Source organism: Copadichromis virginalis, linkage group LG17 (genome assembly GCF_057382275.1).
Source record: "Copadichromis virginalis isolate Kocher_CV1m ecotype Utaka linkage group LG17, C_Virginalis_male_GT1.1, whole genome shotgun sequence".
NCBI lineage: Eukaryota > Metazoa > Chordata > Actinopteri > Cichliformes > Cichlidae > Copadichromis > Copadichromis virginalis.
This window is the reverse complement of record NC_140634.1, coordinates 18,776,716-18,799,414: the sequence shown is the minus strand read 5'-3', so window position 1 is coordinate 18,799,414 and position 22,699 is coordinate 18,776,716. Positions and strand designations below refer to the sequence as shown.

The following is a 22,699-nucleotide window of genomic DNA, read 5'->3' as shown; positions in this document are numbered from 1 at the left end:
ACCTAAAAATAAGTTTTCAGCAGACATTTCAAACAAATAACAGAGTCAGGTGACCTTATAGTCTGAAGAAGGCGGTTCCACAGTTTGGGAGCTACAGTTTAAAAGCACGGTCACCTCTGGTTTTAATATGATAGCGAGGGACTGTTAGATGACCCTGGTTAGGTGATTGGAGAGGTCAGCTGCATTGATAAGGTGTTAGAAGTGACACATATGAAAAGTGAATTGCAATAATCAAGATTAGAGAAAATTAAAGTGTGTACTAAAAGTTTAAGATGATTGACTGACAGTAAAAGTTTGATTTACACAATATTTCTCAGATAAAGAAAACAAGACTGGGTAAACTTTGAGACATGAGTTTCAAAATTCAGGTGCTGATTAAAAGTGATACTTTTCCTCAGAATGTTTTTGAGCTTAATTTAAACTATTCTCGTTAGTTTTCTCCTTTGTACCTTTCCTTGTGTCCTCATCTCCTGTCCTTGGTATGTTTCCTAGACCCTCATTCCAGAGTGATCCTAAAGTCAAAGAGCTCCAACGACCTGCTGAGCACCTACATCAATGCTAACTACATACGGGTGGGTAACGGCACAAACTGTCCTGCAGTCCAAGCAATCGATTTATGAACTAATACTTAACATACTTGTTGTTTTCATTTATTTTCCTTTTTCTATTCTGAAAAAAAAATTCTATTCATTATTTTCCAGACAATTAGCTTATTGTGTTTTCTTTGCTGTTTGTGTTGTTTTGATCGACTCATCTGTATTTTCATGTTCTGTCTGTAGATCAGTTGCATAACAACAAATTGTACTCTGAGTATTATTTATTTATTTTTGCCTGGCTTACTTGTATTTCCTGTTTTTTGTTCTAGCTCTCAGCTGCTGTGTTTAATCTGGGAGACATTTTCGTACTTACTCAGGTTTTGAAAAACTTTTCAGTCCAGTTAATGATGACATTTGTTTTGTTAAATCTTCTCTAAACCTTAGAAAAAACAGCAAGCAGGCTGTCATTATCACTCATCTGGAATGTAAACAGCCTTTTCTTTTTCTTCTGGCTCCTCGTCGACCTACACAGTGAAAGTATTTGCCTGTAGAAGTCTGTAATGTCGCTCTCAGACTTCCACACAATAGACTGTCTTCCTGTCAGGAAACACCACTGAAACAGTTTAAAGCGGCGGACCTCATGAGACAACCGAGGCTGTTTAATTTCTTTGTCCTACTACACGCACGCACACGCGCACACACACACGCACCAAAAATCTTATTCATCCAGAATAAGTAAGCACTTCAATTACATGAAAATAACAGCGATTATGAAATGAAACACAGCACTTTTTTTTTTTTTTTTTTTTTAATTTGAAGCTTAGAAATGAAACATGTTTTTGAAGTTCAGTTTGGCACGGTCTTACTGTTTGTTTTTGTTATGTCACCTGGAGTCATTAATGCACCGTTTTTTGCTCTCTGCACACATTTAGCTCAAGCTAGTTTGGAACTAGCCACATCCTGATCCAGTTATCAGTTATGTCGGTTAAAAACCGACAGCATGAGGAGCACCCTGAAATAAAACAAGTTTTTATTCACAAATGCCTTAAAGGCCATGCCAGCGAGAGAACACTGAATCACTGTTCAATTAAACTAGCTCATATACAGGCATGAAAGATTTAACCTGCTGTTTAACAGTGAATACGAGGGAATGGATCAGCTGAATAACCAAGTTAATGATGTTTTTCAGGTTCTTTATTTTAGACTAATCTACAGTTCTAACATTTTCTTGCCGTTTTTCTTTGTGTAAAAATGGTTTAAATGCAGACAAATGGGTTTTTCTACGTTTTTATTTTATTTATGTATTCCAAAATGTAACAGGTTCTTTCTTTGCACGTCTTCATGAAGTTTTGGGAAATCCCGGTATATTTTGTCTACTGCTGCTGATAGACCCTGGTGGAGGAATACATTCATCATTCTGTGAATGATGCTGACCCTGCTGTGTGATTGGTTCATTCTGCAGGGTTACTTGGGGGACGATAAGGCGTACATCGCCACTCAGGGTCCTATGGTGAACACGGTGAATGACTTCTGGCAAATGGCCTGGCAAGAGGAGTCACCAGTTATTGTCATGATAACCAAACTGAAGGAGAAGAACGAGGTAAGAGTCTAAAAAGCAAAGACTGTGGAAGAAAGAGCGTCTTCTTAATGCCAGGGTAGATTTTAAGTGTTGTAGGCGCTGAGTGTATAGCAACAAAAATGGAGTGATCTGGAAAGTGCTCAGCAGGAGTGAAAGGTGAGCTGAAGTTAATGAATGCCGTCTTTGTGCTTGCCTCTGTAGAAGTGTGTTCTGTACTGGCCGGAGAAAAGAGGCATCTATGGGAAGGTTGAAGTGTTGGTGAACAGCATCAGAGAGTGCGAACACTACACCACTCGCAGCCTCACGCTCAAGGTACACGTTGCACAGCAGGGAACGTGTTCTCATCAGAGCTGAGAATCAGGACTAATATGTCATGTATGTTTTCATGTATGCAGTGTGGGAACCAAACCCACTCTGTGCAGCATTACTGGTACACATCGTGGCCTGACCACAAAACCCCGGTCTCAGCACTGCCGCTGCTGCAGCTCATGACTGACGTAGAGACGGACAGACGGGCCGCCACCAACGTGGGACCAGTTATAGTCCACTGCAGGTACTGACAGACTGACCGACAGCGTGACAGTTCTGTTACTACTATATAATTATGAAATGACACCCTGCTCGTTTGATCGCAGTGCTGGGATTGGGCGAACGGGATGCTTCATCGCCACGACGATGGGCTGCCGGCAGCTACAGCTGGAAGGAGTGGTGGATGTACTGGGCATCACCTGCCAGCTCCGAGCCGACAGGTAACACACGTGTACTCCTGCAGGTTTTTACTGATGACCTGCAGGTCCTCACTTCCATGATTAAAACAATCTAAAGGGTGTTAAAAAGCTGACATTTAAACCTCTAACTGGTTCTTGTAAGAAAGTACCATTAGTCGCTGAGAAACATGGTTTTTGCATAAACTCTGAAGCTGCCTCGCTTGTCTTTGTGGTCATTTTAAGTCTCTGTGGTCTCTTGGTTTCCCTTTGAAGGCATTGAGTGTGTCCTTGCAGTTGTTTCAGACCTTTTGGTGATAGTCTTGTTTTAGTTTGTGGTCATTTTTTTTATCTCTTTCTGGTTGTTTTTGTTTACAATTGTGTATATTATGTGTATCTGGACATTTATTTTTTATTTTTTCCCCCCCCTCATTTGTGGAAATTTAAGGTGTCCTGCAGTTGTTTTGTGTTGCATTGATTGTTTAAACTGGTTTTGGCAGTTTTCTTTCTGTGTGGTCGCTTTTTTCCTTGCCATTGATGATTATGTTCAGTGTTTAGTTGTTGTTGTTTTTTGTCCTCTTTGTGGTTGCTAAAGCGCTCATTGAGGACCTTTTTTAAACATGTATCCAATACATATTAATTTAAATTAAATTATTAGTAATCATAACAAAGTTTGAATGATTGGACGAATATGACTTTGATTTGTTGAGTTCATCAGGAGTTGTTTTGGAGATTTGTAACATGTCGCCCAGCCTTGTTAAGTGACATAAGATACATAAATTGCAAATTTGACTTTGTCTGCACTTTAGAGTCAGATGGTGTGTTATGGTTTATTGCCAGCACTAAATTCATCCCTATTGCATGTTTTAAACAAATAGTTTTGCTTCTCATTCCTAACTCTGTCTCTCTCTTCCGTTATGTAGAGGAGGCATGATCCAGACAGGTGAACAGTATGAGTTTGTCCATCATGCCTTGAGCCTATATGAAGCCCGTCTATGTGCAGAAACTGGCCAGTGAGGTTTATCCACCTGACGAAGGTACAAGTTTAACCTGGAAGTGTGCTAAAACAGTCCTCTGCGGGTGTGAACTGTGGTTTGGGAAGTCTGGGAAATTCTGGAGGAGGCCTTGGAATTTGATGGACAGCATGGACAACCAAGCAGGACTGTTCTGGGAAGAATCTGCTCAAGGAAAAGGGAAAGGCAAATTATTAAGAATGGAATGTATCTTTTCATCTTTTCTTTTTCATCAAACTCTGTGGACCCGCCCATTTCACTTAACCAACCGATTGTTGGATCGAGTTTTAACTAACCAGACTCTCCCATAATGTCTCTTTTGTCATGGAGACTTAACAACTTCAATTTACTGAAACTGATGGTACATTGTTCAATAACACTGTTGTGTTTATGTCTTCTAGCATTTTCATTATTTTGTAATGTGGTGTTTTTATAAAAATGGCTACTGAAAAATGACTGTTAGCTGCACCATTGGTTAAACTATTCTAGTACTGTTGAACCAACACTTACCTGTTTGTGACCTCAGCATGCTATTCATTACTCTCTGATTTAGTCACAGTGCACTTCCTACACTTAGGCTAAGACAAGGTTCAAATGCTCCTTTTTTTTTTTTTTAACCTGTTATTTATTGGTGGGTTTTCTTTTTTCATATTTTTTCACAATCTCATTGACTTATTAAACTATTGCACATCAAACTTCTCAGAGATGCCAAACACACAAACTAGATTGACATCAATAGGGCTAATGCTAGGTTCAGATACATTAACAACTGACATTGGTAGTTATGTAAGCTTGTAAGCTAATGGATAAACAGCTAACAAATAAATTATTTTATCAACGGTTGCCCATGGGGTAACAGCAACTTTTACATTCTTGTTTCTGTAAGTTTCCCAGCTTTTGCTGAGGTCCCAAATGGGGCTACCTTTAACAACATGCTAAAAGCTAACAAAGCAGATTGATGCTAATCTTCTGCTAAGCTATAGTTCTTGTAGTACAGCAAAGCAATTAGTGGCTAATTATAGCTCCAGTAGTTTTATTGCTTTAATGTTGATAAATATATACTAACCACTTAACTCATGCTATAACTAGTAGTGCATTATCCTAATACAGTATTTTTGTTAAACCAATTAAATCTAATATTCTGCTGCTAAGCGAAGCTTGTATAGTGGTGTTAACAGTTGTTTATGTAATATTCATCAAGTACAGCTCCAGAGAGGTTCTGGCAGCAATGCTAAGTCTGGGTAATATGGTAGCTGTAACTTACAATGCAAAAGAAATAATTTTTTTTTTCTTTATCACCTTTATGTTAACACTTAAAAAGACCAATGAATAATACATTAAATAAATAAATAAACAAATGAAAATACATAGGGAAATGGAAAATGGTGGCTTGCAAGGTATCTCACAAGTAGTGTTTTTAATTGTTAAATTAAAAGTCAAAACTTTGATTAGGGCTGTGCGATATGACCAAAATCTCATATCCCGATATAAGACATCTATCGTCCCGATAACGATATAAATCACAAAAATTTAACATTTTCTATAAACTCTTCGAATCTCGGGCAGCTCGACTTGCGTGAAGTGTTTCCAGCTGGGCGTCGTGTAACTGGAGTAGAGTGTTTTAATGCTGAATGAAACTATACATTTTTAGACATAAGTTGTAACGGCCGCCGTTTTCTTTGTAAGTATTTATTACACGGCGTGCTGCGGGGAAAAGCCTGTTCTAATGTTTGAGTCTAAGGTTTATTTTTTAACGCCTGACGGCTCTTTTTTTGCTTCTCATCCGTAAATACTCTGCATACTCTTTCACGCGATTCAGTTTATTTTGAAAAGTCTAAACAGGATCTTGAGCTTTATTATGAAAGGTTTATGTGGAAAATAAACAAGCGGACACGCAATGGTTTTGTTGCTAACGACAACGCATTAAACAGGCGCTTGTCCGTCCGTAGTGTGGTTATATTAAATATAAGAGAAAGAGAGAACTTTAAGAAATTAATATAGCCACTACAGTGACCATCAAAATGACGAAAAAATATTGCCTTAAACAGTTTATTTTGTGACACCACGAAACAAACGATAGTATAAAATGAAATGATAGATGTTTTTATATTGTCATCCAATATATATCGTTATATCGAACAGCCCTATATTTGATCTATAATTAAATCAGGTTGTGATTGCTGAAGAGCACAGGGAGTGTAAAGAAACAAAACAAAAAAAATCATATTTTAGCTTTTGCCTAGAAATCCCCCCCACTATCCCCCCAGCAGTTTGAACCCTGCCTAACTGAAGGGGATTTGATATAGCTACTTCAAGCTCTATATTTTTATTTAAGGTCTTTGGTAACTTCGCATGATTCATAGTTCAAATGAACAGACTGTAGCAAAGGATAACAGTGGTCTTCTCTAAAATGAGTGTTGCCATTTTAGTTTGGCTTTCTAAAACAGGGTCAAAAAATACAAGCCATTCCTGATGCCACAAATACGAAATTAGTGCTGCTCGGTCTCAGAGTTTACACTCCATCTAGTTAACCTTGTCTAGCAGTGACATGTTCCCTGTTGTGTGATATATTGCTTTATACCAAAAATGTGAAATATGGTGCAGTCATCACATCGATGTGCTGTTGTAAATTATGTTATTTAGTGAGTATGTTATTTTGGTGTATCAAAGTAATAATAACTTTATTTTTATACAGTTTTTACATGTTTTTGATGTCTTTAGCAGTCCTCTGTCAACTGTAGCCATTTGGGCTACATATCTCATTATCATTAAATGTTTGACATGAATTAAAAATTGGCTTTTGGTCTGTTGGAGACAGAAAATCCAAGCTTGACACAACCTCAAACCTTAGTTTTGTTTAAGCCTCTCTCTGTGTTGGAGCAGTAATTTCTAAATTTCCTTAAACTAAATTACAGCTAAAGAAAAAGTATTGACTCTTATATTTGTCAGTAAATTATTTTTTTAAAGAACCAATAGACTACTTCTTTTTTTTTTTTTTTTTTTTGAACAAAATGTGAAACAAAAATAACAATATTGAGACATCTATTTCAGTTTTCTGTTAGAGATCAGAGGTTTCAACACTAATGTCAGTAATGAAGAACACTGGCATTATCATCTAATATTCTCTCTGTGTGAATGGGAAAACCATGTACAGTACATGTTAAAGTGCTATTAAACCCAATGTGGGCAGTTATCTTTTCAAAGTACACATCACAAAAACACAAATCTCGCTGCTATAACTGGGAGCATTGGGATCAGACCGTTAAGGGAAAATAAGCAAGAGGAACTTTAAAGACTTTTTCTATGTAACAATATATTTTTATTTACTTCTTTACTTATGATACAATCATGGGACTTCGGACCAGAGTCTCTTTGTCTGCACGTCCAACGTGCCTCATGGGACCATCATCAACCCGCTGTTCACTTCAGCAAATTCAGGAACTGGATGACGAATCCGGATATTTCAGTAGTGATACAATTTTCTCTGTTTGAACTGACTGAAGTGAAAGTGGGTTCAGCCCAGCCTCCATGCCCTCTACAGCAGCGGGCACAACAATACACACTGCCTCTGACGTAGTATTGTGTACAGTAGGATGTGGTTCATGTTCTGTACTTGTATTGTTGTTGACTGTTGATGGAGCTTAAAGGGACCCTAAATGTTTAAAGAATTATCATACTGTAATCACATTGTATTGAAAACAATTTGGAGTGCATTTCATTTTTTTGACATGAAATTTACAGCTTCCGGGCTCTTAGTGTTTATTGTAAGAATTCAACTTTCTGCTGAAGATCTTTAAATTTACTACTTTTTTTTTTTTTTTTTTTTTTTTTTTTTTAACTCAGATGCTAATGTATAGCCATTTAGAGAATGTTCTTCTTTCACTTCATTAGAAACTACTGCAAGCTTACGTTTTAATTTCTTGACTTTTTAAAGTTATAGTCATCGGCAAAAGTCATCGGCACTGGATGATTATTCTGGCTCATTCCAGGAAATCAACAATAGAAACTATGAGCATGTGGACCAAACAAAACTAAAACTTCCAATCATTTAAAAGTGCTAAGGTGTGTATTTACATTATTATACAGGAGTCTAGCATTGTCTTGTACTTTTGAAATTTTAAACTTAATATAAAGCTAAATCTTAAGCACCTGAAAAGCTGTTTACCATTTTCACATGCATAGTTAACTATGTTGGCACAGAGACTATTTTTAAACTTGTGCTAATATATGAACCACTTTCAGCACATTAAAAAAATTAAGGTGGATGCTTCTCATCCAGCATTGACAGCTGAGTTAAACAGCAGGCAAACAGATTACACAATAGGGAAACTCTCCAAGCTGGATCCAGTCCAGAGTCACTTTGTTATCAGAGTACACTCTCTGTAGATCAATAGTGGCAAGAGTTTTTGGGGGTCTTCTGGGGTAAAAATGAAAAATACTGCAAAATATTTAAGTGACCATATCATTTGTATTTAATGTCTATTATTCAAATATTGAAATATAGTGTATCCAAAAAGTATTTTTACACAAACAGTTCTTGAAACATGCCAGCTGCCCGCAGGTATTATGGGTTACAGTCTAAATTTAATCTGTCTAAACTCTTTTGGCTGACTAAAACTTGTTTGCCCTTTAACAGTCACTGTAGCTAGGATTTTGCACTTGATTGGCAGAGGTAAGAAAGCAGAACTCAGTGAACTGATATCTGTAATCTAGTGGTGGAAATTGTACACACTATAACTTTAAAGTTTTAAATCTTTCACTAGCCTTAGCTAGCCAAAGTCAATCAGCTTGTCAGTTATGTACGGATCTGTTCTTTAGTTCAGACATAAACCGGTCCCCAACCTTTTTGCACCATGGACCGGTTTATGTCTGACAATATTTTGACAGACCGGCTTTTAAGGTGTCGCCGATAAATGCAACAAAATAAAACCAGTACCAAAAATAAAAAGATTTGTTCATAACACGTGTGAAAAGACCCAGGGAAACGGAGTTAATGATAAAAAATAACGAAAAAAAAAAAACGATTAAAAACGCTGAAAACCATAAATTACACGCTCGAGCCTCAACTCTCGCGGCCCAGTACCAAACGACTCATGGACCGCTCCCAGTCCATGGCCCGGGGGTTGGGGACTGGCTGGTGTAGATTATACCTAATTAAAAAATCTACTCATTTGCAAACATTACCCTATTGAGGAATTTTAGCTAATGAAAAGTTTCTAGCCCAGTGGTTCAAAGGTGTTTTAATTTAAATCTTCGGTCTCTCTTGCACATTGATTCATGTGGTATTAACTTCTTTTCATGAATACATGCATTGGAATACTACTTTCTTAAGCTTTACCAATTCTGCTATGAGTTGTACATGTGCATTTACTCAAAGATCATTTTTAATTGTACAGTTTAAAAAAAAAAAAAAAAAAAAAATATATATATATATATATATATATATTATAAATAACATTACGGTCCTTTTTAAACTTCTTTTGTGTGGGCATTACAGATCAGTCAGAGTACACTTGATACTAATTAGTGTATGTACGGTCTAACTATTATACCTATGAAACATGGCTTTTTAATGTATTACTAACCAGCTTGAATGTTGTAATGGTTCAGAACATTAGCCACTGAGTAGTGCTGTAACCTTGTTATCTACTCTATCTACATATATATATATATATATATATATATATATATTTGTTACCTGTAACCTGAGGATTAAAAACACTGGACATGAAAAATATGGATTCCTGTTTGCTTATCTTCATTGACTCTTTCCATGTTTGTGTTTATAATCCATCTAAATCCATAATTGAATGTTGCCAGAACTGGGGTGGCAGCATATAGGCAAATAAAAATAGAGGACCTAAATTTATTTTGTCCAAATAATATCCAAGGTTTTTACATGTGTATTGTACACTAACTTGAATAGAGGAATCAAACGTGGGAGTATTGCAGCAGCAAGGACTTGTATAAAAGTTGACAGATTATATTGTTGTCTAAACGTTTCTGTAGATTTAAAACCAGATACCGGCAGGGCCATAAATATTTGGACAGTGAGACAATTTTTAAAGTTTTACATCAAACATTAATAACATGTTGGACGTGCAGACTTTCAGCTTAAATTCAGGGGATTTAACAACAGTGTTCGATGAATGGTGTTAGTTTTTTTCCATCTGTAAATACAATACTTCAAAGTTTTGTATGAATTCTGATAAAAGTTTGTAGGAGTGTAGAGTGGGCTCATGTTAACAGTCTATTCAAATTTAACTTACACCCACCAAGGTCTTCGGGATGAAGTGATTTAGTGATTTTTATAGTTACAAATTGACAAAAACAGACTACTTTATAAATCTCAGAGGAAATTATGAGGGTACGGTTGCTCGAAGATAGTACAAACATAACTCACTAGTTAAAGTACTAATAATAAATCATACAAAAAATAAAAAAAAAATAGCTCTATTGAATACAAATAGGTCTGATGTATAAATATTCCAAAGTCTTACATAAAATTGAATGAGATAAATTTGAAAGTGCCTGTCTTATCATACTGACTGTAATTTTCTCTGTGGAGGATGTGACAGTGTGCAGCTACTGCAGTGTGTACTTGTGCTTTAGATGGAGGAACTGTACAGAGACAGAGCCACAGGCACGAATGACTTCCTGTGTCATTCAATGGTGCCTAACTTATCAATTTCCTTACGAGTATGGTATATATTGTGTAGCTGACCTCTGACTTCTCCTTCAGGGTTAGTAGATCTGAAGGTCAAAATGATAATAAAAGGCCATATAGAACTGTTTTTAAACATTTTATTACTGCCACTGTTTGTATTGACAACACATAGACATATAGGATGATATGAGGATTCTAAATATTTGACTATGGACCTTAGACCTTTTCAAGCTCAAATTTTCATAAAATGTCTTTTGTTTTTATAACTTTGTTTAAAGTTTTGCTGCCTATGTTTATATTGGTAACATTTAGGAAATGGCACTGCTATGTGGGCATTCAAACTATCACGTTATAGTTTGCGTCTAAATATCGTGTCCCATTCGACCTCTGGCCTTGACCCCATTTTCAGAAGTAACTGGAAAAAATGCAAAAATAGTTTCCCTGAACATCTCAAACATATAATTTCAGTCCGTGATTATAAGCAGACTATAATTACATAAGTAATAATATTTTTGATTTTCATTTCACAAATGTTCTGCAGCAAAAATACTGCTTTATATTTACGATGTATATTAGCAGGGGTTTTTTTTTCATGTGATATCCCACAAAATATCTAAACCATGAAAATAACTTCAGTTACTTCTCTGTAAAGTCTTACATGGTGTAAAGCTGTCTGGGGTGCAGGATTGGAGCCTCTGGTTGCCAAATGTTGACATTTAAATGCTGAAGTTATGCGATGACATTAAATATTTTTATCTTATTATTTATTTTTTACTTTTTATGTACTTTAATAAATCAAGAAGCAGTGATGACAACAACAAAATAAAGATATGCTGATAAAAATATTCAGCATGTAAATATCAAGAAACACAGGAAATATGTTTGGTACTGAAGGCCATAAAAACATGTTCATATAATACCTAGTCTGGTATAGCAAATGGAAATTTATATAAACAACCTAATATGACAATAATATTATAATCCAACAGTCAAAAGAACTTCAATTTACAAAGTGTATCTGAAAAGACAGACATAAATGGGAAAAAAATATTTATACTATTATTTAATAGTATATGTAGGGATTCTGGAAACATTGAGAAGTTACGATATTACAGCTGAGATACGTTAATTTACTGTGGTTAAATTTAAAGTTTTAATCCCAGCATTTAATCAGCATCTTCTCAATAAACAGCAGCTAAAAAAAATTAAATAGGGAATTTTTAAAGGGAGTTGTCTCAGTTTCTAAATTAAGCATCATGTATTTGTATGTGCAAATGTTTTTGAGGTATGTGAGCAATGTGGCGTTACAAAAACACCTAAAAGTCACATTTGAACAGAGACTGGGAGAAGCGGTCAACATGACATGAAAAAGTGACACACATTTATAGAGCTTACTTTGGGAGAGAAACTTTTAGTATACAGTAAAATAATAAGAGTAACCCCTGCACAAACTGTTGCATTGAAATTTACCAGATTCCATAAAATGAAATGTTTAATGGTCAGAGTTACACTAAAGACTAACTTGTGTAGAGCTGAAAACTTTTGTTCCTAGAAACTATGATTAAGAGAGAGAGAGAGAGGAGGGGAACAGGAAGGAAGGAAAAAGGTGGGGATGACTAAATGTGGCTCAAACTAACTGAAACAAAAGGAGTTTGGCCTTTAACTTGTAACACTGCTTCATAAAGAAGTCGACTTTGACCTTTTCTGGCTCAGATTTGATCTTTGGCAGCCCTGGCCAAAAATCTACTGATCATTGTCTTGTTATTGTGGATAATTAAGTGTATATATTTTGGGAGGAAAGGGGAAACAGTAGAGAAATTCATAACACAAAACTGAATTAGAATTATTACGTTTTTTACAAAGATAATATAAACAAAACTCCATCATGCTAGAAAGCTAACCAGAGGCCTGAAAGCACAATTATAGCTAATTAGGCATTACAGACAAGAACCAACAAATCTGAATTTTCCAACATAACTTTCATGGTATTTATTATTTTGACTTGTATTTGTTGAAACTACAAGATAAAAGTTGTACAGTGAAAAGTGGAAAAGCTGAAATTTGATTTCCAGTATTTAGCAGTTTGTCACACATGTAAGGATGTGTTAGGCTTCTATGTTAAAATTCTGCTATGGAAAAAAAAAAAAAAACTGTGGTTGTTGGAAAACCACTTTGTCCATTACTGTGTCTCAGACACTGGTTAGTGGGCCCCCTTGGGGTCCTCACTAGGGAATGCTGTGTATTCCCTGAGGGTGGTGGACTTTGTTAGGCGATATTAGAAGATGATGCACCAAAATCTCCTTGTGAATGCTTTTATTGCTCGCAGATTGACACGGTTGTCTGTAGTTTGCATGGATGATGGAAACTCGCCTGTAAGCACTCGGCAGCTGATCGCTGGTAGTCGTAAAACTTCGAAAGAAGAAATGGAGCCCCCTTGCTGTCACGTTGCTCCTTTTGAGAAGTGTTGGTTGCATATATTTAATGCATATCCATTAAATAAACCATGGCTCTGTCTCGTTATACTGACCTATTAAACCATCAATCCATTTTCTGATGCTTATTTTGGTCCATGTCATGGTGACCACAGTGTAACCAGAAATGCCCAGACCTCCCCCTCCCTAAATGAGGCCTCTAATTCCACTGCAGGGACACCGAGCCAGCCAAGAAGCATAATCCAGCACGTCCTGGGTTGGCCTGCTCCTGGTAGTAATGCATGGAGTATATTATCTAGCTGGTGTCCAGGAAATGTCCATGGCCTCAGGCTTTGAGGTACTAACCCTTACTCCTTGATTTGCACTCAGCTGCAAACTGCTGCAGGGCAAGCCAGAGTTCATCACTCAGTGAAGCAATCCTTGGGCCACCTTAAATATACCACCTAACAGGAACCTTTTCATGAAAGGCTGCCGACAAATACCTAAAAAAAATTGTGGACAAAGGGCAGTGCTGGTGAAGTCCAGCACCTGTTGAGAATGCCCATATGGAAAAGATATATATAAAACTTATAAGGTTTGTATCTGTCTTGTGTGAAACTTGTATGAAAAGCATACAAGAGTAAAAACAGATATAAGATCCCTTGAAGAATTATATAATGAAACTTGTATGTTTTGGATACTTACTAAAACAATATATGAAAGTAATGTGAAAGTGGCCACTTTCATGAGTAAATCATGTAAGCCTTATATGATTTACTCATGAAAGTGGCCACTTTCATGAGTTAAGTCATATAAGTTTTTACTATTTCTTTTCCATATGGGTGAGACCTGTTGTTGTCAGTGCAAACAAAATTCTAGCCACTACATGGCTAGAAACGGAAATGTTTAATCAAGAAACTTTATGGATTATATCTTTTCTTAAGATAGAGTTTAGTCATACATATAAATTCTTATATGAATATAATCATCATTGATGTTGGCTCTATAAAAATAATTCCCCAGCTCTTTGATGCACTGGTTTTATGCTCTCTGAATATCCAGCAGGTCACTTGCCATTGAAGGGAGTAACAGTGGCTTGGCGTTTAGCTTGTAAACCTACTCAATAGAAGACTTGTTAGAGTTGAATATACAGCTGAGCCGAATATAGACCCACAGAAACAGCAAAGTTACTAATGGAGCGGCATCCAAAGACAAAGCTGTCACTAAAAAAGAGAGACGGAGCAAACTTTAAACTTCAGTCTCAGTGAGATTTAATCAAACACTCGTCTCTATTTTTAACATCTACCTCTGCTGTCAGTGCATCAAGGTGTGCTGCTATTGTAGTTGCAGGCCTATTTTTAGCCTCCATCCAGGCTGGGTTTGTAGTCGTGCCTTTGCAGTGACTCACAGGTCTGTTGGCCTGATTGAGGAAGTCCGCTACTGAGTCCCAACCTCAACACTATAGAGTGACAGACAGACAGGCAGGAAGAGAGACATACAGCTGGTGAGACAGGGAGCGCAAAGAGGGGAAAGGCTGTTTTACTTTGAGAGTTTTAAGGAGAGGATGGACACGAGGCAGAGCAGAGACGACGGATAAATAAAACCACATTTCCTGGGAAAATTTCAATTTTTTGTCTAAAAAAGGAATAATTTTTTAAAAGATATTAAAAAGGACATTTAACCACTTTTTCTCAACATTTTTCTTCGGTTTCCTATCAGGACTTGGATTCTTTGCTGAACACAAAAGAGACTAAAGAGAAGGATATTTTCTACCATCCACCTGAAACAGTGAATACAAACACACCCGTCCTACCTCAGGCTTAGGATTATGGTGGTGCATGGTCCGCGTGGGGATCTGAGACAGGATCAAAATGCTGAAATGTAAAGTTTGCAGTTATTTCTGCTGTCTGCGGTTCACCTCGTTGCTGCTGCTGATGCTGCATCAGGTCAGTCTGACATTCATGATCTGTGTAGAAAAGGAGCACATACATAAGAAGCTTCAAATGTGATATCAACCTCGTGCGATCTGAGTTACTCTTTAGATTAACTTTGATCACTCTGCATGCTCCTGTAGTCCAGGGTCATCTCGGACACAATGCAAACTTTTTTTACTTTTCCAAATATGTAATTTTTTTTTTAGAAATTTAGTAATTATTATATATTTCATGGACTTTTACAAAAATGCAACAAGAAAAGAAACAAAGTGCTTTGTGAACAAGTCTCCGCAACTCTGTTTTCAAAAGTGTGCCTAATACAAGATGAGCAAATATTAAATCATGGTTTCTTTCAGTTCTTTAAATTAAACTGCAAAATAAAACTGGCCCTTCTTTTTTTACATTTTAAATACCAAAGCAGTCAGGTGTGAATAAAATTACACGCAATGAGATAAATAAAATGAACTTGAGATATAACAGCAAACTTTGTCTTAAACCAACCAAATATATATACATATACGTATATATTTAGAACAATCTGTATTTTTCATCCTTTTAAGAAAGATTTGTCTTCATGACAAACAAATCTTGGTGTTAGCATCCATCAGGTCACCAGTGAACTATGCATAGTGTTTGATTTGATTAACATTCAACACTTTTCAAAGGCTTTTGACCTGTTCTAAACACCAAAACGGAAATGTTTAATCAAGAAAATTGCCAGAAATGTATGAGACTTTATTTGAAATGAACCCTTTAAAAATCATAATTTAGACTTTGAGTTCGATACAAACAAAAGTTTGTGCGATACAGTTTGTCTTCTTTGGTGACACCTGTTACTGCAAAGGGAAACCTCATAAAGTGCCATCTCTCTTTGTGTTGCTTTGAGCTCCAACATGTGATGGAGCATTTACACAATCTAAAACATTTTTCTATGTATAAAATGATTTCTTTTTGCACGGTTCACTTCATTAAATATACTTCCATCCACTTTAACCTCCTAAGACCTGAACTCTTCCATGTCATGCATTTTTAATTTCTCTTTGATATTTGGACATATTAGGACCTGATGAATGTAAAAACAAAGAATTACCAGATTTTTTTTTACCCAATTTTTGTTTCTGAGAAAAATGAGATCCACAATTGAGAACATTTGTTTTAAATTTCGATAGAACAGTGGCGTATAATGTCCTTGTAAGTGGATATCAGGCCCTTGTAAAGCAAAATTTAGTATTTTGGTCTAGGCAACCCAAAATGTGATGTCCACATATGTGGACCCGGCGGTTAAAACACTCAAACAAGCGAGTCACTTGTTTGGCGCTAAACCAGGGATGTGATTGCAGAAAAGCAGAGAAGAAACACATGCTCCTGATGAATGCATTTCTAGATTACAGTTCCAAATAATAAATATGTATTTTTTTTTTCAGAAGTAAAAAAAATGGGATGTTCTTACTATCATTGCTTCAGTTTCATGTTTCTTTATGTTTGTTCAGTGAAAGAAACACTGAACAGAACATTTTACTTCTAGCCAGTGTCTTCAGGTTTACACTCTGATGATTGTTGGCTGAAACCAAAAACTGCACATCAGCAGGTTTACCCAAGTAGCAGTGAAGGTTTGGCTCCTGTACAGTTTTGCTTGGGCCATATTTGACTTTGACTGACTGCCTAAAATCTCCCAGAGGTTTAACGATGACGTGCCACATATGAGGTGTGCTATGACATGTGGGCCACATTTGGACATGTCATAGCACACATTTTCCAGTGCTTAACTTTTGCAAAATGAAGCCCAGACTAGTCTCACTGTCAGTTATCTGGGTAGGACAGGGTTAATGAGTCTGACCTCACAGTAAGCCAAGGTTTAGCTCACATTAGTGTTTGGGGGCAGTTCAGGCGTTTCTTTATTAATAAAGAATTCCAACTATATCAAAGTATATCAAAGCCGATTGAAGGTTGATTTAACCATAACCTCATGCTGCTACTTCTGTGATTAGTAAGTTACACCAACATTTATACAGTCTCATTTTCCTCGGTCGCACTTCCTTCTCTTCCTGACTGTCGCCTCATTGCCGCATTGTTGTCTCTGAACTCCCTGAACTTCATTATCAGTGACAAATTGTTTTATTTTCTCTTGTGCTGGCCAAAATTTGAGGACAAAAAGCTCAGAAGCAACTATCTCCAACTTTATTATCATAGTACAGAGGAGGTCAGTTCAACAGTCAAACCCAAAACATGATAGAAACGCACAAACATGCAGTCGCAGCTCTTTAAATAGCACAGCTGAATAACTGTCCGTGCGGTGGATACTTCAGAAACTCTGCAGCTCTCAAAGCCTTAAAATCAGCCCTTTTACTAAAATAAACTCTTAATCTTTATACTTCACAGCAGACGCTGACAGTAGTTGCTAAAAAGCTTGTTGGTTTGATCGGTCAGTTTCTGCCATTTCTGATTGGACCCTCATGAGGTGAACCAAATAAATTTGATTCTATTTTTGCTCATTTTGGGTGACACTTTGATAGCTTTGTGCACCTCAGTCTCATTAATTAATGCTGTTTTGTCAAAGCTGCACTGCTGGTATGACTAAGTCACACACAAAGTGTCCATTGGTGTGTAGCTTGACAGAGTGGGATATTACATTGGTGATAAAGGTGTGTGAATCTCAAAGGTTATTAATGTTGTTGGTCAAGTAGCAACATCTGGGGCCATTAGACAAAATCTGCTGTTCCACTGATGTCTACTTGAGGGTTCAAAAGCAAGTCAGTCCCTATAAACATTTTAAAATGCTCAACTTTAAAGCAGGAATTATGTATAAATACGTTCTCTGTAGCTAATTTAGTCTCTTCATAACAATTGTACAGAATATTTTTATAACTTACCTCTTTACATTGGCTTACAGTTGGCATTGTTGGGGGCCTGGTCTCTTTGACTGCTAAATGGACGGTGGCACAGGTGGCTGGAGCTGCTAGCTGTGTGCTAGGCTTCACCTCAGTTAACTGGAGTCACTGAACTGGACCTCTGGACTGTGTTTGTGCTGTTGGAGCGTTGTGGAGCATTTTTAATGACATTATCTGACCACTAATATGGCTGCTGTGAGGTTATTGTACTAACAGACCGTCCAAGATGTCTGAGCTGCAGTTTTGAGGAGTTATATTCTAGGATTTTATTTGGATGTTACAGAGCACTGATTAGCAGGAGTTTGTGTGATGCTCTGATACAGTCTATGGATGCAGCGTGCTAACTAATTTAGCTGGCATTAGCTGATAACTTAGCACTCTTCAAAATGCAACTGGTGGCATCACTGTGTCCATCTGTGATCCTTTCCTAAACCCAGTTGAGCTGTTTTTAGGGTCTGAACCTCAGTGAGTTAAATTGAAAGCCAAAAACAAGTAGGAAAAAACAAACTACAGAACAAGGTATAGAAAGGACTCTAAAAATAGCCGCTCAACTTACACCACCCCCCTTACTTCCCAGCGCCTACTTTGCAGGTCAAACTGGGCTCTTACCTCTCAGTGGTTGGAGCATCAACACCAAAATATGCCCCTATTCATGTGTGAGTCAAAATCAGAAAAATATTTGGAAAGCAGAAAATATTAAAGAAAAATGAAAAAAAAGTTTTTGTTTGCTGATCAAAATTAAGAAGGGTGGGGAAAATTTGGACTCATGATCTGAGTACTACTTACGTTTTGGCTCCTCTGTAGCCAGAACTTCAGAAATTTATCAGAACAATGGGATCAAAGTACAGCAACGCCCAACGTCTTCATTTTGGGAATGAACCTCCTGTAGACTTGAAAGCAGACTATAAAAGTCTGTTGTTTCCTCCCTTATGGAAAACAGGCTGCAGATTCCTGAACGCTCCAGCATCAACATGTCTGTAGAAACTGTTAACCATATTTGGACGATAGGGTGGTATTGGCTAACAGATACAGAGACCTGCTCATTAGTGCTCAGCAACATCCAAAATCAGTTCTCAGAATTTCAGTACAGTGGACCTGAGAGGTCAAATGCACTGCAACTCAAGGCAGAAAAGACAGCATCAGCTCACAAAAGACATCCTCACGAAACACAATGGAGACAGAAGTGACGAGCTAATGGTAAACGGCTAGAAGCGAACATATAATTACAATATTAAACAACTCATCCCATTAAAACACACTTTACCTGCATCCTGTAGCATAGTTTTTTTGTGAGATTTTCTTTTCCTTTATATATATGTATATATATATATATGTATACATATTCCACATATATATATATACATATATATATATATATATATATATATATATATATATATATATATATATGTATATATATATATATATATACATATATATATATATGTATGTATATATATATATATATATATATATATATATATATATATATATATGTATGTATATATATGTATGTATATATATATATGTATATATATATATATATATATATATACATATGTGTGTGTGTATATATATATATATATATATATATGTATATATATGTACATATATAAAATAGTTAAAATTACATTCTGATATTTTGAACAATATTATAATCTTTTCTGACACTGTACGTCATGTTCAGTTATCTGAGAAAAACGTTCCACATTTTTACATGCCAAAATAAAATCAGTTGAACTGGTGTTCTTTCCTACGGTACTTCGTGGGGACCTGCAGTTTTACTCTCAGGGCCACCATGGCTCAAACTTTATAGACTGTTTGATACAATTAACTGCACAGGAGCCATATTATTGGTCAGGTGATTAGAAATGCACCAAAAGGTATGACTCCTGTAAAGCTCTAACAATGAAGTCTTTGAGGACTGACTCACTTTTGAAGCCTCAAGTGGAGAAATGCAGCTTTTGGTTTCCTTGCTCAGGCATTGCATTTTTTTCCCCAGTATTAACTGGTGTACCTTTTGGTCACAAACACCTGGAAAAAAAACTTATGTTGTGCTTTTATTTCTAAAGTTTTCCTCTCAATGTTTCTTCTCACTGATGTCTGATCTCTTCTGTCAGAATGGAAGCAGCGCAGCTCCCGCAGAGGAAAATGTAGCTTCTTCACCATGTAGCATCTCCTTATCTGAATTGGTATCCAGTCTGGACTCCATATCACTGACTGTGAGCACACCTGGACAGAACTGCTCTTTCACTGTGACCTCTCCAGATACAGATGGCATCGAGTGTAGGCAAAAAACAAGAGAAGAGGAGGCGTTGGAGGGTTCAAGCAGAGCACATCATGTAGGAACCGACCAGCTAGGAGTTGAAGCAGGAGGAAACAAGAGCATGAGAGAAGTTTTCACCTGTGTTCTGGATCACCTGGAGGCTGGGACCACCTACCAGCTGCAGGTGCAGTCGAAGACCGATCAGGAGTCTGCAAACATCACCGCGCACACCAGTAAGTCCTGATCCCATCTAGATGTGTCAAAAATGTAAAATATTCAAAAAAGATACATACTGTTGACGGAAATATCAATATTAATGTGCATACTCATTACTTACTTAGAATACTCAGTAATTTTGATTACAAATGCACAATGAATTTATGTTGAACGTGTGACATTTCTGCTACTTCTTGTAGTTTTATTAGGGCAAGACAAATTTTTATTTTATTTGACACGGTGCTAAACACACCATACCTGCACCAGTTCACAGACTTAAACCCCATTCACTATAGTGGAGCTAATACTCTATTGTTTTCTGTTTCATTGCATTGTTTCCATCTCCTCTGCCCTCTCGCGTTTGAAGTGAACCAACAGGACTCGACCTCCATGTCTTTGTGTACCTCAGAGTTAATGTCATGCAGCTTCCCCTCTCTGCAGCTCTGTGATTAGCTACAGGAACCCCTGCCCTGCTGAGAGAGAGTGATAGAGCTGTTAAAGTAAATGCATGTGTGTGTGTTGTGTCTCTACGCTGGCGGGAGTCCAGAACAGAAGTTGGACCCTCAGTGTGTATTTCCATCGTGGGCAGAGCTCAGGGTTCAGCCATTTCCTGCCTCCATTGTTTCTTTGTTCTGTGGGAAGCACTGGGAAAGGGTGTGAAGGTGTGTATAAGTGTGTGTTTGTGTTCATGTGTGTGTTGAGTTTGGGGAAAACTGGGTGTTGCTGCACCCAATCGAGTCCCGACAGTAACCTTCTCAGAAATGCAAAACACTTCTACTGTGGCGTTTGTGATTTCTTATCTTCTGTGGCATGCCGACTGTTACATCCACTGACCTTTAGTGGACTGGTCAAATATTTTTACATCACATGTATTTATTTGGTTGCCAGCTTGGTTGGTTGGTTAGTTTGTTGAAAAATCTAACTATGAACCAGGCAACTGTCTCACGTCTCAAAGAATAATAGAAACTTAGTTTTGAAGATATTTGAAGATATCTTTAGATACAGAACCATCCACCTGTAGCTTACTAGATTATTCAAGCTTTCTTAATCCCGACTTTAGTTTTATATTTAACTAAGTTGTTGCGTGAAGGATCATGTCAGACACCGTGGTCTGAAGTTTGGTCTGTTTTTGGGATCTTCTTCCTGTCACATGAAGACGTTTGTCTGTTTGTCCTCAACATTAACTATTATTGAGAACAGTTTAACGCCCATCCTCCATATTCCTTGTGCAAGTGTTTTTATATTAGTCTTAGATCTGTAGCTAGTCACGAGGTAGGCTAAAACATATCAAATCATTATATAAACTAGCACAACTATACTGACCTTCCAAACATCACTATTTAGTTTTCATCTTTATTTTTGTCCAAATTTATGGCAAAGTTATAGCAGTACTCTACATTTAAGACTTTTTAGAAAGAAAGTCAGAACATGGTATATCCTCTCCAGATAAAAACTAAGTAGCTAATTTCTAACTTGGTTCAGTTAAGTTTTATTTATATACCACCAAGTCATAACAGCGGTTTTGCCAAGGTGCTTTATATTGTAAGATTCTACAATAAAACAGGGAAAACCCCGAGCATCAAACTATGCTCAAGCACTTGGTGATAGTGGGAAGGAAAAACTCCCTTTCAATAGGAAGAAACCTCCAGCAGAACCAGGCTCAGGGAGGGGTGGCCATCTGCTGCGGCTGGCTGGGTGTAAGGGGAGGAAGACAGAAGAAAAGTACTAAGAGGTCTTTAAGATAAGACCTCATAGGATGTTTCTAAAACTAAAACCTCATCAGTCCTGCTTGTCATAGAAGTTTGAACATCACACCTTATTATAGCTCCTGGAGAGAAGACACACTGATGATTTTATTGGAGCTGAAACAATTTTAACTCTGTGTTTATTTGATTTGAGAATGTGAACCTGAAAACGATTGACTTCAGACTTAAGCAGCAGATGTATGAATGCTAACAGTTTCTATAAAAAAAGCAACAGTTATCATTTTCTGACATTGATTTTTATCCCATATAGTAACAGAAAATGGTCAAATTTCATAAATCATGTTCAGGCTATTGGAAACAAATACAAGCTCTCTGCTCTGAACTATGGGTGGTGTCGAGGTTTCCTGCGCTTATTTCAGAGAGTTGGTTGGCAACAGAGGAAAAACTTAAATATTTAATGTTGGGTTCAGGTTATGAGAGAGTTCTTAAAGTGTTCATGTATGTCTGCCAGTTACAGAGTAAAGATACTTCTAATCATTTCACAGTGAAGGTCTATGTTGATGCCATGTCTTTACTTCTTTGTAGCCTTTAACCATTAGCATGGTGGCATTTCTTCACAGCAGTTTTAGGAAGAGGGCTGCGACTGGCTGCACGTACAGAACCAGTCCTAAATTCTTCAGACCAGTCGTAGCTTTGTGGGTCAGAAAAGCTTAAACAAAGAACAAAGAAATAACTGTGGATCCTAAACGGCCTCGAGCTGCACCATGTTCACATGTGCT

The 22,699-nt window shown here is 37.0% G+C and overlaps 2 protein-coding genes across 2 annotated transcripts in view; both read left to right on the top strand.

The window, feature by feature from the left end:
* LOC146689290 (receptor-type tyrosine-protein phosphatase R-like) overlaps nt 1–7,777 on the top strand; it is a 42,414-nt gene extending 34,637 nt beyond the window's left edge. The window contains exons 11-16 of the mRNA XM_085436002.1: nt 493–572; nt 1,999–2,136; nt 2,317–2,427; nt 2,511–2,668; nt 2,751–2,864; nt 3,743–7,777. Of these exons, the coding sequence (XP_085292128.1) occupies nt 493–572; nt 1,999–2,136; nt 2,317–2,427; nt 2,511–2,668; nt 2,751–2,864; nt 3,743–3,836 (695 nt within the window). The 3' untranslated portion in view covers nt 3,837–7,777. The remainder of the gene's footprint in view (nt 1–492; nt 573–1,998; nt 2,137–2,316; nt 2,428–2,510; nt 2,669–2,750; nt 2,865–3,742) is intronic.
* Nucleotides 7,778–14,398: 6,621 nt separating this feature from the next.
* ptprb (protein tyrosine phosphatase receptor type b) overlaps nt 14,399–22,699 on the top strand; it is a 38,906-nt gene continuing 30,605 nt past the window's right edge. Inside the window, exons 1-2 of the mRNA XM_085435993.1 lie at nt 14,399–14,856; nt 19,853–20,231. Of these exons, the coding sequence (XP_085292119.1) occupies nt 14,782–14,856; nt 19,853–20,231 (454 nt within the window). The 5' untranslated portion in view covers nt 14,399–14,781. The remainder of the gene's footprint in view (nt 14,857–19,852; nt 20,232–22,699) is intronic.